This window comes from Erinaceus europaeus, chromosome 9, assembly GCF_950295315.1.
Source record: "Erinaceus europaeus chromosome 9, mEriEur2.1, whole genome shotgun sequence".
Lineage (NCBI taxonomy): Eukaryota > Metazoa > Chordata > Mammalia > Eulipotyphla > Erinaceidae > Erinaceus > Erinaceus europaeus.
In genome coordinates, this window is record NC_080170.1 from 10640656 (window position 1) to 10657856 (window position 17201).

The 17201-nt window shown below is 42.0% G+C and overlaps 1 protein-coding gene across 11 annotated transcripts in view; it reads left to right on the forward strand.

Moving 5' to 3' along the window:
• The window catches only part of NSD1 (nuclear receptor binding SET domain protein 1), a 129947-nt gene that overhangs the window by 63862 nt on the left and 48884 nt on the right, over nt 1–17201 (forward strand). For all 11 annotated transcript variants that reach the window (XM_060197221.1, XM_060197228.1, XM_060197223.1 and 8 more), the window contains 5 exons: nt 2010–2134; nt 3425–3692; nt 7027–7136; nt 12523–12595; nt 16298–16416. In XM_060197221.1, the coding sequence (XP_060053204.1) occupies nt 2010–2134; nt 3425–3692; nt 7027–7136; nt 12523–12595; nt 16298–16416 (695 nt within the window). The remainder of the gene's footprint in view (nt 1–2009; nt 2135–3424; nt 3693–7026; nt 7137–12522; nt 12596–16297; nt 16417–17201) is intronic.

The following is a 17201-nucleotide window of genomic DNA, read 5'->3' on the forward strand; positions in this document are numbered from 1 at the left end:
AATTTCTCTCTGTCCTATCCAATGACAGCAACAATGACAACAATAATAATAACCACAACAATGATAAACAACATGGGCAACAAAAGGGGAAAAAGTGGTCTCCAGGAGCAGTGGATTTGTGGTGCAGGCACTGAGCCCCAGCAATAAACCTGGAGGCAAAAAAAAAAAGTCACTGCTGTCATGACATGAAGTGCTTTTGAAATTAATGTAATGCTGATTAGGTAAAACTTCTGTCTAAAGTCTATTTATTTATTATTGACATCAAGGTTATTGCTGGGGGCTTGGTGCCAGCACTAGAATCTACTGCTCCCAGTGGCCATGTTTTCTTTTCTGTTTTTTTTTTTTTCTTTCTTCCTCCTTTTCCCCTAATTTTTATTAGATAAGACAGAGAAATTGAGAGTGGATGGGGAAATGGAGGGAAAGATAAGACAACTGCAGAGAACTACTTCACCACTTGTGAAGCAGACCCCTACAGCTGTATAGTAGGGTGCGAAGTCTCAAACCCAGGACCTTGGGCTTAGTAATACATGTGTTTAACCAGGTGTGCTACTGCCCCTTATAGATCTTTGTCTGTTTATTTATTTATATTGCCACCAGGGTTATCACTGGGGCCTGGTGCCAGCCTTATGAATTTGTGCCTGCCAGTGGCCATTTTTTCCTGTTTTTTATTTGATAGAACAGAGAAATTAAAAGGGGAGGAGAGATAGAGGGGGAAAGATAGACACCTGCAGACCTGTTTCACTGTAGGTGAAGTATCCCCTCTGCAGGTGGGGACTTCCTAATGGCTTTCTAATTATGTGTGTGCGCGCGCACATGCACTACACGACAACTTTTCAGCTATAGCTTATTGTGTTGGAAAAATCCTATATTATATAATGTAATTACTATGTGGTATGAAATATATAATTAACATATAAATATATAAAGATATAAAATATGTTCTGCTTATCCAGATATTAATTTGTGACAAATTTTACGGATTTACTTGATTTAGAATCTATTTTTTAATATTTTACTTTTTTAAAAATTTATTTATTTATTTATTTGTGAGAAAGAAACAGACATCACTCCAGTACATGTGCTGCTGGGATTGAACTCAGGACCTCATGGTTGAGAATCCAATGCTTTTATCCACTGCGCCACCTCCTGGACCACTAAAATCTATTTTAAGCTTTTTAAAAAATATTTATTTATTTCCTTTTGTTATCCTTGTTTTATTGTTGTAGTTATTATTGTTGTCGTCGTTGTTGGACAGGACAGACAGAAATGGAGAGAGGAGGGGAAGACAGAGGGGGAGAGAAAGACACCTGTAGACCGGCTTCACCGCCTGGGAAGCGACTCCCCTACAGTGGGGGAACCGCCAGGTCTCAAACTGGGATCCTTCCACCGGTCCTTGTACTTTGCGCCACCTGAGTTTAACCTGCTGTGATACTGCTGGACTCGTAGCTGTTTTTTTTTTTAACTATCTTTATTTATTTGGTAGAGACAGCCAGAAATCAAGTGGGAATGGGGAGAGACACCTGCAACACTGCTTCACCACTTGAAAAGCTTTCCCCCTGCAAGTGGAGGCCAGCTGAGGGTTTGAACCTGGGCTCTTGAACATTGTAGTGTGCCACCATCCGGCCCCTAGAATTCTTTTTTTTTAAGTATTTATCTTTTAATTAAGGAAATATGGACTTATGACTAATAAATGAGTTAATTTGTGGCCACATGGATCCAATTTGATTATCTCCCATTGATAGGTGTCTACACGCTAATCCCACCACTGATTTAAATCTTTGTTCACCATTGTGCAATGGGTCCCAAGGACCCTCTCAGCCCCCTCCCTCCATCTGAAGAGTTCTCTGCTTTGCTGCTGCTGGTCATGTTTGGTCTAAGTCTCACCCTGTGTCTCCTGTGCACTTCTGTCCTTGTTTCTTAAACTCAGTCTGTGAGATTGATGATCTATTATTTCTCTTTCTGGCTTATCTCACATGATTCCTGCAGTGAACTTGCTTCTCTTATTTCAGCTGTAAGATCAGAGAAGAAACGCCTGAGGAAGCCGAGCAAGTGGCTTCTGGAATATACAGAAGAATATGACCAGATATTTGCTCCTAAGAAAAAACAAAAGAAATTACAGGAACAAGTACACAAGGTATGCTTCAGTATTTCCTTCATAACAGTATCTTTCACATATAGTACTTGTTTCTCTAATAGAAAATCCAGATTTCCCCAGCTCTTTCCTTCCTTATTTCTTTCTTTCTTTCTTTATTTACAGAGGACTTCTCAGCTCTTGCTTATGGTGATGTGGGGGTTTGAACCTGGGACTCAAGATCTCAGGCATGAGATTCTGTTTGTGTTTTATACTATCTATGCTTCACCCTTCACCCAGTGTGCCATTGCCTAGACCCACCAAGAATCTGTTTTTATAACCATGATGCTATCTTCCCCATCTGTTACCTGATGTTGAACCTTATTTTCCAGTCTGAAACTCATTGTGGGACTATAATATTATCTGTGATTTTTGTTGGATTTATTTTATTTACTAGAGCATTCCTCAACGCTGGCATAATATGATGTCAGGGACTGAACCTGGGACATCTTCATAACTACTGTGCTGTCTCTCCTGACCTTTTCTTTTTCTTGAAATACATTTTTTGGGGGGAGGGGCAGTTGTTAACGCACAGAGGCTTTTGCTGAGCTCGTTTTCCTTCTCTCTACCCACTAGTGACTTCTACTGTACCTCCTGTCTCTATGAATGTGACTACTTTACATACTTCATATACATTGAGTCAGAGCGTTTCCCCTTCTTCTTTTATTTTAATTTCTTTATTGGGGAATTCATGTTTTACATTCGACAGTAAATACAATAGTTTGTACATGCATAACATTTCCCAGTTTCCCATATAACAATACAACCCCCACTAGGCCCTCTGTTATCCTTCTTGGATCTGTATCTCCCCCGCCCCCCCAGAGTCTTTTACTTTGGTGCAATAAGCCAACTCTACCTGTGTTTTCTCTTCTGAGCTTGTTTTTCAACTTCTGCCTGAGAGTGAGATCATCCCATATTCTCCTTCTGTTTCTGACTTATTTCAGTTAACACGAATTTTTCAAGATCCATCCAAGATCAGCTGAAAACGGTGAAGTCACCATTTTTTATAGCTGAGTAGTATTCCATTGTGCATATAGACCACAACTCGCTCAGCCTCTCATCTGTTGTTGAACACCTGAGTTGCTTCCAGGTGTTGGCTATTACAAATTGTGCTGCTAAGAACATATGTGTACACAGATGTTTTTGAATGGGTGGGCTGGGTTCCTAGCATTTCCCCTTCTAATTGTGGCTTACTGTACTTCAGTGTTTGTATCAAAGCACACATTAGAATTTCACACTGACATTCAGATTACAGCATTGTCTTATAGATTCTACTTTATTGTTTGCTCTTAGGTAAGTTCACGCTGTGAAGAAGAAAGCCTAACTCGATGTCGATCTAGTGCTCAGAACAAGCATGCGGATGAGAATTCTTCGATGTCAACCAAAGAAGAGCCTCCAGTCCTTGAAAGGGAGGCTCCCTTTTTGGAAGGGTCCTTGGCTCACTCAGAACTTGGCGGTGGACATGCTGAGTTGCCACAGCTGACCTTGTCTGTGCCTGTGGCTCCAGAAATCTCTCCACGGCCTGCCCCAGAGCCTGAGGAGTTGCTAGTTAAAACACCAGGTAAGATGGTGATAGGGTGAGAGGATATGATAGAAACTCCATAATATGGCATAGTGGTTATGCAAAAAGACTCTCATGCCTAGGCTCTGAAGTCACAGGTACAGTCCCCTGCACCACCATAAGCGAGAGCTAAGCAGTGCTCTGGTGAAAAAAAAAAATCCATAGTGCAGGGAAATTCTTAGAGTGATGACTAAGTTGATGACTAAGTTAATATATTTACTGACCATGAATTGTAAGCACACTGTGAAGACACTTTTTTTTGAGATTTATTTATTTATTAATGGGGTGATGATAAGTGGAGGGATTGCACTTCAGACCTCTTGTTTGAGAGGACATGATTTTATCCACTCACCACACCACCATCTTCTGAACTCTAGGGTTTTTGTTTTTGTTTTTTCCAGAGCACTGCTGAGCCCTGCCTTATGTTGGTCTTTTGAATCGAACCTGGGACCTTGTAACTTCAGGCATGAAAGCCTTTTCCATGACCTAAGAAGCCATTCATTTATTTATTTGCACATGGCAAAGGTGGAGGGGAGAGAACTTGAATAGCACTTTGGTGCATGTGATGCTGATTAAACCTAGGACTTCCACTGCCCCCAACTTTCTTTTACATGTCCACCCCCAGTAATGGGAGGCTATTAAGTAAGTGGTGAGCCTCAGTGCCTGCATTATTAATCCACTGCTTCAGTCAGCCTTTTTTTTTTTTAATCCCCCTCCCCCGTTTTTTTGTTTCTCTTTTTAAAAAGATTTTACATATTTATTAATGAGAAAGACAGGAGGATAATGAGCAAGAACCAGCCATCACTATCTATGAAGTCAGGTCTTTGTGCATTCTACTTGGTCAGCCCCCTCTTTTTTATTTTATTCGTCATATATATGAAAGAGTATGATAAAGACAGAGCGAAATGAACTAGGGAGGGAGAGAAGGGGGGAGGGACCTGCTCTGCTGCTTGTTGGGGCTACAGACTCAAACCCAGGTCCTCACAAATGGTAGCTTGTGCTTTACATGTTGCGTCACCACCCGGTGCTTGTTTTTTACATTAAAAAAAAATTTATTTTTCCCTTTTGTTGCCCTTGGTGTTTTATTGCTGTAATTATTATTATTGTTGTTGTTGGGTAGGACAGAGAGACATGGAGAGAGGAGGGGACGACAGAGGGGGAGAGAAAGACAGATACCTGCAGACCTGCTTCACCACCTGTGAAGCGGCTCCCCTGCAGGTGGGGAGCTGGGGGCCGAACTGGGATCCTTACAAGTATCTCAGTTAGCCTTTTTTTTTTTTTTAAGATTTTATTTATTTATTAATGAGAAAGATAGGAGAGAGAAAGAGAGAGAGAAAGAACCAGATATCACTCTGGTACATGTGCTGCCGGGGATTGAACTCAGGACCTCATGCTTGAGAGTCCAATGCCTTAGTCACTGCACCACCTCCCGGACCACACTCAGTTAGCCTTAAATACTGTAGAATCAAAATCATATTTTCTTGTTCTTGCTCATCTATTCACTTATTTTCATTATACTTTTGGATTGAGGCGGTAACAGAGGGAGGGAGATAAAGAAGGAAAGCAAGAGACACCCGCAGCACCGCTCTTCTACTCCAGAAGCCTCCTTCAGGTGGGGAGGGCGCCTTGAACCTGGGTCCTTATACAGTGAAAGGTGCCCCTGCCGGGAGGTACAAAAAGTGCTGCTTTAGATTTCTGAGCATGAAGCCCCAAGCTTAGTGCCCGGCATCACCCATGCCGGAGTGGCGATTTGGTTGTTCTCTTCGCCCTTTCTCTTTCTCACGCTAGTAAATCAGTCTTTAGCAGCCCTGTAGGGCTCAGGAGATAAAACTCTCTGCCATGAGGTCCAAAACTTGATCCCCAGCATTGCATGTGATGCTCTGGTTGTTTCTCTCTTTAATAAATAATTTTTTTGGAAAATATTTATTTCAGGGGCTTCAGGTGATGGCACACCGGGTTATCTGCACATAGTACAAAGTGAAAGGATCCCAATTCGAGTCCCTGGCTCCCTACCTGTAGGGGGTCGCTTTATAGTCTTCAGGTATCTTACCTTTCTCTCCCTCTCTCTACCCCCCCCCTTTCAATTTCTTGCTGTCCTATCCAATTAAATGGAAAAAATGGCCGCCAGGAGTAGTGGATTTGTAGTGCCAGCATTAAGCTCCAGTTATAAACCTTCAGGCAAAGTAAATTATTTCTGAGTGGGGGAGATAGCGTAATGATTATGCAAACAGACTTTAATGATTGACACTTCATCATTCTAGGATCAATACCCCACCCCACCACAAGCCAGAGTTGAGCAGTGTTCTAATATATATATATATATATATATATATATATCAGATAGAGACAGAAATATAGGGGGTGAGGTAGATAGAGAGGGAGAGATAGACATTGCTTCATGATGCTTTCCTGCAAGACCAGGGCCTTGAAACTGGGTTCTTGAGCACTCTATTTAAAAAAAAAAAAAAAGGGGAGTCGGCGGTAGCGCAGCGGGTTAAGTGCAAGTAGTGCAAAACGCAAGGACAGGTGCAAGGATCCTGGTCGAGCCCCCGGCTCCTCACCTGCAAGGGAGTCACTTCACAAGCAGTGAAGCAGGTCTGCAGGTGACTATCTTTGTCTCCCTGTCTCTGTCTTCCCCTCCTCTCTCCATTTCTCTCTGTCCTACCCAACAACGAAAACATCAGTAACTACAACAATAAAACAACAAGGGCAACAAAAGGGAATAAATAAATATTAAAAAGAAAAGACTAAAAGAAAAGAAAGAGAAGAAAAGAGAGAAAGAAAGAAAGAGAAAAGGCAGTCAGTTGTGGAAAAGCCACTTACATCTGAGTACCCAGGTATGCTAAATAAACAAAATAAAATAAAAACACACATGCCAGGAGTTGGTTAAGCGCACATGGCACAAAGCCCAAGGACTGGTATAAGGATCCCGGTTCGAGCCTCCAGCTCCCCACCTGCAGGGGGGTGGTTTTACAAGCGGTGAAGCAGGTCTGCAGGTGTCTGTCTTTCTCACCCCTCTCTGTCTCCCCCATTTCTCTCTGTCCTATCTAACAATGATAATAACTACAACAACAATGAAAAAACAAGGGCAACAAAAGGGAAAATAAATAAATATAAAAATTTAATTAAAAATACACATACATCTGTGTGCACAGATATTGTAAACATTCTCTCATTCTATGTCTAATGCAAACCATTTTTTCTTTACCAACATTTTAAAATACGAGGTAGCCATCAAAAACATAATTGTACAATTTTGTGTGGTAAGTAGATATTTTTACTTTGCATTGCACCTGGTTCAGAGTCATCTAATGAAAAGATGCATGCTTTTCAGGAAATTATGAAAGTAAACGCCAGAGGAAACCAACAAAGAAACTTCTTGAATCCAATGATTTAGACCCTGGATTTATGCCCAAGAAAGGGGATCTTGGCCTTTCTAAAAAGGTATGTCATTTTAGTCAATTCTAAAATAGTCATACCCACATCATGAGGTACTATAGTACTACTTAGGACTTGATGCACATATTGATAGAAGTTACAGAATGAGAAGTCAGGCGGTAGCGCAGTGGGTTAAGCGCATGTGGCACAAAGCACAAGGACCAGTGGAAGGATCCCGGTTGGAGCCTCCGGCTCCCTACCTGTAAGGAGTCACTTCACAGGCAGTGAAAGTAGGTCTGTAGGTGTCTGTCTTTCTCTCCCCTTCTCTGTCTTCCCCCATTTCTCTCCATTTCTCTCTGTCCTATCCAACAACAATGACATCAGTAACAACAGCAATAATAACTACAACAACAACAACAACAACAACAAACAAGGGCAACAAAAAGGAATAAAATAAATACAAAAAATTAAAAAAAAATTATAGAATGGATGTCAGTATACACTGGCTGGTCTTAGAAATATTTAAGAGTATGTTATGTCGTAATTTCTTTTCTGGGCTCAAACCCTTTTAAGCTGATTTTTAGTAAACTGCCTCTATAATTCACTCTCCCCATTGCTGTGTTTGACTAACACCACATAAAATACTCAGCTCAGCTATAATCTAGGCAGACAGACACACTGAACTTGAATCTACAAGAATGTCCTCCGGTCTCACAGCACCTCCCCTGGTTCCAGGGACTTGAACTTGTATGAGGGTATGAGGAGACTCAGGCCCTACCTACCTGGGCTGGCTGCCCAGCTCTACTTTTCTGTTTTAAGAGTTACTTTTTGTTTGTTTGTTTTTCTTCCTACCAGAGCATTGCTTAACTCTGGTTTATGGTTGTGCTGGAGATTAACTCTGGTTGTGGAGATAAATCAGGCTTCAGAATCCTTGCATAACCATTATGCTGCCTTCCCAGTCCATGGAGTTATTTTTCCATCTAACCTGGCCAACTTCATGGTTGAAGTTTTGTATACTTCTAAGGTTTATTTTGTCATAAGGTTGAAGCCAGAATTCATTTCTGTCTTAAGGCTACACTGTGGGTTATCAAGCACACCAGCCTGCCTGTAGATGGATCAGTCAGTGAGTTAGAGGTCTTGGGGTTATCTGTTGAAGTAGCGCTCTCATAAAGGACACTGAATTGTGCATGGCCATACCGGACCATGTGTGAAGCTACCGGCATGTTGGTCATGTCCTCCTCAGTATGCAGAAAACAGTGTGTCCTTTTTCATTCGAAACAGAGCAGACTGGTTTTCATGCGGAATGTTTTTTTTGTTTTGCTTTGTTTTTCTGTGCTCGGTTTTTTTTTTGTTGTTGTTGTTGTTTGTTTGTTTGTTTTTTTGCCTGCAGCACGAATCCACTGCTCCTTGAGGCCTTCAACCCCCCCTCCCTGTTTTGTTGCCCTTGTTATTATTGCCACTGATGTCATTGTTATTGGATAGGACAAAGAGAAATTGAGAGAGGAGGGGAAATATGGGTCAGAGGAAGATAGACACCTGTAGACCTGTATCACTGCCTATGAAGCTACCCCACCCCCCTGCAGGTGGGGAGCTGGGGGCTCAAACCAGGATCCTTCAGTGGGTCCATGTACTTGACGCCATGTATGTCCACTTAACCTGCTGCGCTGCTGCCTGATCCCCTGTGCTGTTCTATTATAATGTGCTACAACTGCTGAGACTGAAAATGAGAATGTATTTAGATAAGCTTTGAAAAGATTCTAGTTGTTTCTTTTTATTATTTATGTATTTATGAGAGAGGGGGAAAGAGAGTGGATGGCTTAGTATCATTGTGACCCTTGCAATGTTGGGGATTGAGATTGGGACCTCATGCTTGAGAGTTTAATACTTTATCTGAACACTACCCCCATTTTCAGATTAGCTTCTAATTGTTTCTGCCACTCAGTTTTTGGGTGACTGTTACCATACATTTTCTTTCCTCCCTCCCTCCCTCCCTCCCTCCCTCCCTTTCTTCTTGCTTCTTTCTTTCTTTCTTTCTTTCTTTCTTTCTTTCTTTCTCTCTCTCTCTCTCTCTCTCTCTCTCTCTCTTTCTCTTTCTTTCATTCATTATTATTTTTTCGATAGGCCAGAGAGAAATGGAGCGAGGAGGGGAAGACGGGAAGGGAGAGACACCTGCAGACCTGTTTCACTGCCTGTGAAGCAACTCCCCTGTAGGTGGGGAGCTGGGGGTTCGAACTGGGATCCTTCTGCTGGTCTTTGTGCTTCACGCCACGTGCGCTTAACATGCTTTGCTACCACCCGACTCCCCGCAATTATCTTTCTTCATTTCAATCCATCTGTATCTATTTACTAGTCTCCTCCATTAAACAGGATACCCAATTGTTACTCCTTCATTTTATTTCATTTGCAGGGAGTTTTAGTATTGTCATTTACTGATATGCATAGAGAACATTCAGAAACAACAATCCTGTTTGATCCCATTTTGACAACAAACTTGGAATTTTATAGCTTAGTAGTATGCTATTTTTGTGGAAAGTAAATATTGTTTTATATTCATAAAGAATCTTATAGGAGAAGACATTTGTTTTATAATATGATTAATTCATGCAGTCATTAACAGTGTAATAAAATGTGTGTATGTGGGAGTCGGGCTGTAGCGCAGCGGGTTAAACGCAGGTGGCGCAAAGCACAAGGACCAGCATAAGGATCTCGGTTCAAACCCCGGCTCCCCACCTGCAGGGGAGTTGCTTCACAGGCAGTGAAGCAGGTCTGCAGGTGTCTATCTTTCTCTCCTCCTCTCTGTCTTCCCCTCCTCTCTCCATTTCTCTCTGTCCTATCCAACATCGACGACATCAACAACAGTAATAACTACAACAATAAAAGAACAAGGGCAACAAAAGGGAATAAATAAATAAAATAAATATTAAAAAAAAAAAGTGTGTATGTGGGAGTCGGGTAGTGCAGAGTTAAGCGCAAGGACCAGAATACTCCCCATGTGCATGGGAGTGACTTCACAGGTGGTGAAGCAGGTTTCAGGTGTCTATTTTTCTCTCCCCCTCTGTCTTCCCCTTCTCGCTCCAGTTCTCTGTCCTCTCTAACAACGACAACATCAATAACTACACCAATAAAAACAAGGGCAACAAAAGGGAAAATAAATAAATATAAAAACTGTGTGTGTAAAGTTTGGTGCTTTATCTTTCAGTATTGCCTTAATTTATATTATTCTCTTTAAATTTTTTTTTTTAATCTTTATTTATTGAATAGAGACAGCCAGAAATCAAGAGGGAAAGGGGTGATAGAGAGGTAGGGAGAGTGACACCTGCAGCACTGCTTCACCACTCACAAAGCTTTCCCCCAGTTCGGGACTGGGGCTCGAACCTGGGGCCTTCCACATTGTACTACATTCGCTCAACCAGGTGCGCCACCACCTGGCCCCAATTTATAGTATTCTATGGTCACTTTAATCAGAAAGATATTCAGGCCTAATACATGAGGTTCACGCACGTGCCAGAGTAATGCTTTAGTTCTCCTCCTCATTAATAAATAACTTACTAAAATCAGAACTAGGCTGAGAAATGTTATACATGTGCAAATTACTGTATTTTGTTGTTGACTGTAAGCCATTAATCCCCCAATTAAAAAAAGATCTAAATTAGGGGAGGTGTAATACCTGTGTGTCAACAGCTGTATCATACCCCCCAATACAGTGAAAAAACATTAAAAAACAAAACAAAAATATCATAATAATGTCTGTCTTGAAATCTGTTCCAAATGTTCTGCAAACTAAAGCCTATAAAGAGATCACAAATGCCCTACTGATTCAGTGTAGTCAGGTTGCACTAACTACAGTCTCACACTGAGTTAACATTGTTCCTTTCTCTTCTCAGCATAATGGTTATGCAAAGACTCTCATGCCTGAGGCTCTGAGGTCCCTGGTTCAGTCCCCAGTACCATCAGCCAGAGCTGAGCAGTGCTCTGATCTTGCTCTCTATATCACTCAGTCATTAAAAATATTTTAAAAATAAGATCATGTGACACAGTGACACTATGCTTCTCATTCATCAATCAATAAACAAATCTCTTAAGATGTCATTAATATAAACATAAAAAAGCTCTGACCCATCTCACATGCAATGCTGAGCGGCACTACACTGGACCTCTCTCTCTTGAGAGCCCAGGCTCTGCCTGCTGCGCCACGTCAATGCTGAGCCAAGAGCTTCTCAATAAAGAAGTATGTGGTAGTCAGCCGTTATTTAAAAATAAGTGCTTCATTAAAGTATTAATAAAAATTTCTTGCTTTTGGGAGTCGGGCTGTAGCGCAGCGGGTTAAGCGCAGGTGGCGCAAAGCACAAGGACTGGCATAAGGATCCCGGTTCGAACCCCGGCTCCCCACCTGCAGGGGAGTCGCTTCACAGGCGGTGAAGCAGGTCTGCAGGTGTCTATCTTTCTCTCCTCCTCTCTGTCTTCCCCTCCTCTCTCCATTTCTCTCTGTCCTATCCAACAACGACAACAACAATAATAACTACAACAATAAAACAACAAGGGCAACAAAAAGGAATAAATAAATAAAATAAATATAAAAAAATTAAAAAAAAATTTCTTGCTTTCATAAGATAAATACAGATGGTAGGTGTAGAGAAAGGCCAGATCATCTCTGCCATATTTGATGCAGAGATCTGCAGGTGCCTCTCCCATGTGCAACCTGACTTAAAAAACAAGCACAAAAACAAAACAACAACCACCAAAAAAGAAAAAGCCGTTCTCCTTCTCTGCCTCTCCCCCTCTCAGTTTTCCCCTGATCTATGGAATAAGACAAAACTAAGAAATTATCTGATCTCTTTTCCCATAAGCTTTTATTTGATTCAATAATGCTATCATACTTTTCTTTCTAAAAAAAATTTTTTTTGAAGATTTTATTTATTTATTAATGAGAAAGATAGGAGTGAGAGAAAGAACCAGGTATCGCTCTGGTACATGTGCTGCCGGGGATTGAATTTAGGACCTTGTGCTTGAGGGTCCAATACTTTATCCATTGTGCCACCTCCTGGACCACCTTTTCTTTTAAATTATTAAAAGCAGTCAGGATTTGTTACCTGTGGTAACAATAGACAGTGTAACTTAATTTCGTGGTATAAGACATAGAAGCTTAGGCCTGACTTGGACAGTGAGTGTGCTTGCTTTGCTATGCATTCCACCCAGATCGCCTTGGTGCCGCTTCTCTCTCTCTCTCTCTCTCTCTCCCCCACCCTCGCTCTCCCTCTCCCTCTCCCTCTCCCTCTCCCTCTCCCTCTCCCTCCTTTCTTCCCTTCCTTCCTTCCTTCCTTCCTTCCTTCCTTCCTTCCTTCCTTCCTTCCTTCCTTTCTTCCCCCTTCTCCACTTCTGTCTTATAAAGTAGAATATAGAAGATGTATTTTCTACTTTTCTGTAAACCGTGTTGCATTTTCAATATTTTCAGTGTTATCAAACTGGTCGCTTGGAGAATGACATTAATGAATCATGTGCTGCATCTCATTCTAAAGAATTTGGAGGTGAGTATTTTTGAGATTAAAGAAATGAATTGGAAAAATAAGTGTGAGGGATCTTATCTCCTATCTATAGGAATTGCTAAGTGTGTGGAAATGATAATGTGGTACTGTGTGCACACATTATCATGTATAAGAAGTGGGTTCAAGCCTCAGGTCCCCCACCTTTGAGGGAAGAGGATCTTCTCCAGCAGTGGAGCGTTGCTGCCTGTGTCTCTCCTCTATGTCTCTCTCCCTTTCTATGTCTCACTGTTGATCACAGAAAAAAAGAAAAAATAAAATGATCTCAGAGTCATCTTGTAGACAGCAAACCCCCGCCATAACCCTGGTGGAAATTAGCTATGGGGTGCGGAAGCTAGCATAATGGTTATGCAAAGAGGCTCTCATGCCTGAGGCTCCAAAGCCTCAGGCTCACCCCCCACCACCACCACCATAAGCCAGAGCTGAGCGGTGCTCTGGTAAAAAGAGAAAGAATGAAAATTCATTGTAATTATTTAAGAGTAAGGAAGAATCAGCTCCTTGATTTCTCTTTATCTTTTTTTTAAAAGATGTGTTAATAAGTGGAAAGGAGAGAAAAAGAGCGCCAGAGCATCACTCTGATTATATATAATGCCTGTGCTGAACTCAGGACTTCCATATCATAGCTCTGATCGTCTTTTAAATGATTCTCAACACTGCATCCATCCTTCCTGCCTCCCTTTTTTCCTTCCTTCCTTCCTTCCTTCCTTCCTTCCTTCCTTCCTTCCTTCCTCCATCTTTCCTTCCTTCTCACCCAGCTACATTCCTTAAGTACTGTTAACTACTAATCAATCTAAAACATGATGGACCAATATGATTTAATCCATATTATTGTCATTTGTTTAGAAGAAACACAAAGCTTTTGTTGAGTTGGGGAACTTAGTTCAGACAAAATTTATTGTCTCGCTATTGTATTGTTACATATCACATATTTTCTCCAGTTAACTCTTTCTGCTAATTATTTGCTTTAAATTGTTATTTATTGGGCTGATGAAATAGCTCACTCGCATAGTATTCTACTTTGCCTTGAGACGCATGCTTGAGCCTGGTCCCCACTGCACTGAAGGAAGCCTTGGTGCTGCTGTCTCTCTTCGCCTTTTCTGTCTCTATCTAAAAGCGAAACCGCAACAGAAAATTTCATTTCCTTATTAATGAGGGAGAAAGGGGGAGCCAGAGCATTACTCTGACACTCGGCATGTTGGGGATTGAACTGTGGGCCTTATGCTTTCGATTCCAGTGCTTTGTTCATTGCACCACCCTGTGAGCTGCTCTTTCTACCACTTTCATTGTTTGCCAGTTATCTTTGTTTATTTTATTTTATTTATTTTTTTTTAATATTTACTTTATTTATTTATTCCCTTTTGTTGCCGTTGTTGTTTTATTGTTGTAGTTATTATTGTTGTTGTCGTTGTTGGATAGGACAGAGAGAAATGGAGAGAGGAGGGGAAGACAGAGAGGAGGAGAGAAAGATAGACACCTGCAGACCTGCTTCACCGCCTGTGAAGCGACTCCCCTGCAGGTGGGGAGCCGGGGTTCGAACCAGGATCCTTATGCTGGTCCTTGTGCTTTGCGCCACCTGCGCTTAACCCGCTGCGCTTCAGCCTGACTCCCTTTGTTTATTTTTAAATGCCCAAATTCACCTCTCCTTGAAGTTTTTTGTTTGTTTGTTTGTTTGTTTGTTTTTGGAGAGGGAAGGGCATAAAAAGGGAGACAAGTCCACTGCTATACTGCTCATGAAGCTTTGCCCCTGCAGGTGGGGAACAAAGGCTCCAACCTGGGCTCCTTGCTTGTGCTGATGTGCACCACTGCCTATCCGTCACAATGACATTTTGTTGATTTGTGTCATTCCTAAAACATTAAACCATGGGGGCCGGGTGGTAGCATCTGAAGTTAAGTGCACATAGCACAAGGATCCCAGTTCTGGTCTCTGGCTTCCTTCCAGCAGGAGGGTCACTTCACAAACAGGGAAGCAGGTCTGCAGGTGTCTATTTTTCTCTCTCTCTACCTACCCTCCCATCTCAATTTCTCTCAGTCCCATTGAATAAAAAAGAAAAGAAAAGCCACTAGAAGGATTTGCAGTGCCAGCACTGGGCCCCAGTGACTGGCGGCAAAAAAAAAAAAAAAAAAAAAAAAGCCATATTTGAGCCGAGTGGTTCAGTTCTTCTGGCGTTTGCCCTTCTTCCATAGCCAGTCAACAGCATCAGGATGAGCCTGATGTAAAGTTTCGAGACCTCCTTTGAATCTGGAAAGGTGGCAGTCGTTGACTATGTGGGTCATAGTCTGTCTGGAGCCGCAGGGGCAGTTGGGGTCATCTCTGGCTCCCCAGCAATGGAACATAGCGGCGCACCGGCCATGGCCTGTTCGATAGCGATTGAGGAGGGCCCAATCATAACGTGCTAGGTCAAAGCCGGGTTGACGCTCGCAGGGGTCTATGATGAGGTGTTTGTTCTTTACCTCAGCTGACTGCCAGCTCTGTTTCCAAGAGTCTGGGACAGAGAAGTTCAGTGTAGGCGTAGGGGACCAGATTGGGTGATGAGACGTACGTCAAGCGTTGAACAGGGTGGGCGAAGATATCCACGTATATTGGCAGGTCCGGTCAAGGTCTGTATTATGGGAAGATAATATTTCATTTGTTCTTAGATGCAAGCTTCCGTTAATGTGACACACTAGCAATTACTAATTATAAAATATGTATTCTAGTATTGCATCAAAGCAAAACACTCTAGGGAAAGATATATTGTATGCACATGTAATGAATCCACTGTAAAGCATCTAACATGCTAGTTTTTGTGCAGATTGTTTCTGGAGTTTAGCTGCTCTAGGATGACATTTATTTTTACATTGAGATGGAGAGAAATGGAGGAGAGAGAGAGCCTGACCTGCAGCACCATTTCACCATTTGTGAAGCTTTTCCATGCATGTAGGGAGTAGGGGTGTGAACCCAGTTCCTTATGTACTGTCAGGTATTCTACCAACCAGTCCCCAGGATGATTTTTGCAGATAAAGTAAAAGAGCCCCCCCAAAAAAAAAAAAAAAAAAAGCAATCTAGGACTTTGATGGTGAATGTCGAATGTAACCATACCCTGTAATCTTGCAGTCTTGTAACCCACTGTTAATCACAAAACATGGTGGGGTGGAGAAGGAGAATGGTCTAGGAGGTGGCACAGTGAATAAAGCATTCAGCTTGCAGCCATGGGGTACTAAGTTTGTTGCCTGGTATAGCATATACCAGTGTGATGCTTGTGCACCCCACCCCACCCATTAGTTAATAATAATAAAAGAAAATTACAGTGGTGAGGAAAGGGCTGGTGAGATAGCATAGTGGTTATTCAGTAGCCTTTCGTGCCTGAGACTCCAAGGTCCTAATAAGTTCACCCCCCAGTTCCACCACAAGCCAGAGCTGAGCAGTGCTCTCTTCTTTCTCAATTAAAAAATAAATAAATGAAATGAAATTACCTGTACATTTACTGTTTATTCTACACAAAGCAGGATTTACTATTTTCCCAGCTAGTTACATAGTCATGGGCAATTCTCTACCCTTGTTTTCTTCATCTACAAAGCTGTAGCATTAAATCAGTTTTAAATGTTTTTACTCTTTCATCCCATGGTTCTCTGAGGTTGAGGAGAGGGGGGTGTCTTTGAACTTGTGAGATCAGCCAGTGTCATGGTAATGCTTGTTTTTTGTCATAGGTTCCACCAGGATATTTGATAGACCACGGAAGCGAAAACGGCAGCGACATGTGGCAGCTAAGATGCACTGTAAGAAAGTGAGAAGTGAGGACTCTTCCAAAGAAACTGCAGGCTTAGAGGTATTACTTGATTCTTTACCTTTTGGCCTTCTAGAATGAAGTGACTTTTCACAGTAGCTGAGGAAATGAACCCTGATCCTAGTAAAAATAGTGCAGGTACATAGTGTAGTGGGTATGGCCTTTAACAGAAAGATTCCATCTCATGCTCTAAGCATCAGTGAAATATATATAATCATTTCAGTAGAAAAGAAACTTGCCCTAATCCCAGCAAGCACAGGTTGAAGTAGCCATCAGATCAGCACGAACCTGGATATTATTGCCCTTTCAGAGGAAGACTGCTGCAATTAGGGCGAAAACTCACTTAATACCATCAGTGGTTTTTAGGAGACAGCTTTTAAAAGCATTTTCTTGTGCAAAGCATCAGTGTCGTCACTGATGCTGCCTCTTCCAGTTCAGGTCAAAAGATCAGAGGAAGTCAGGTCAGATCAGCACCACCCATTGCGATAAATAGTGTTTCTTTCCAGGACGATCTGAATAGAATGCCCATGGGCATTGTTTAGGAAACACTGATCTTGGAAGGACAAATAAATAATCATATAAACTTAAGAATGTTTTCTCTCCCTTAGTGAAACCTTTAAGTGGAACAGCTCAAAAAGTTGCAGTGGAACAGCCTCAGAGCAGTTAGTGGCAGGCATGAGGTGCCCACTACCCGCCCAATCACAGCAGGGTTAGAACTAACATTGCATGCAGCCGCCCGCGTGATTGGCTGAACACCTGTAAGTGCTTAATGGCTAGACAAATAGCAGCGCAGAGGGAGGGGGTCAGATGGAGGAGATGGGAATAAT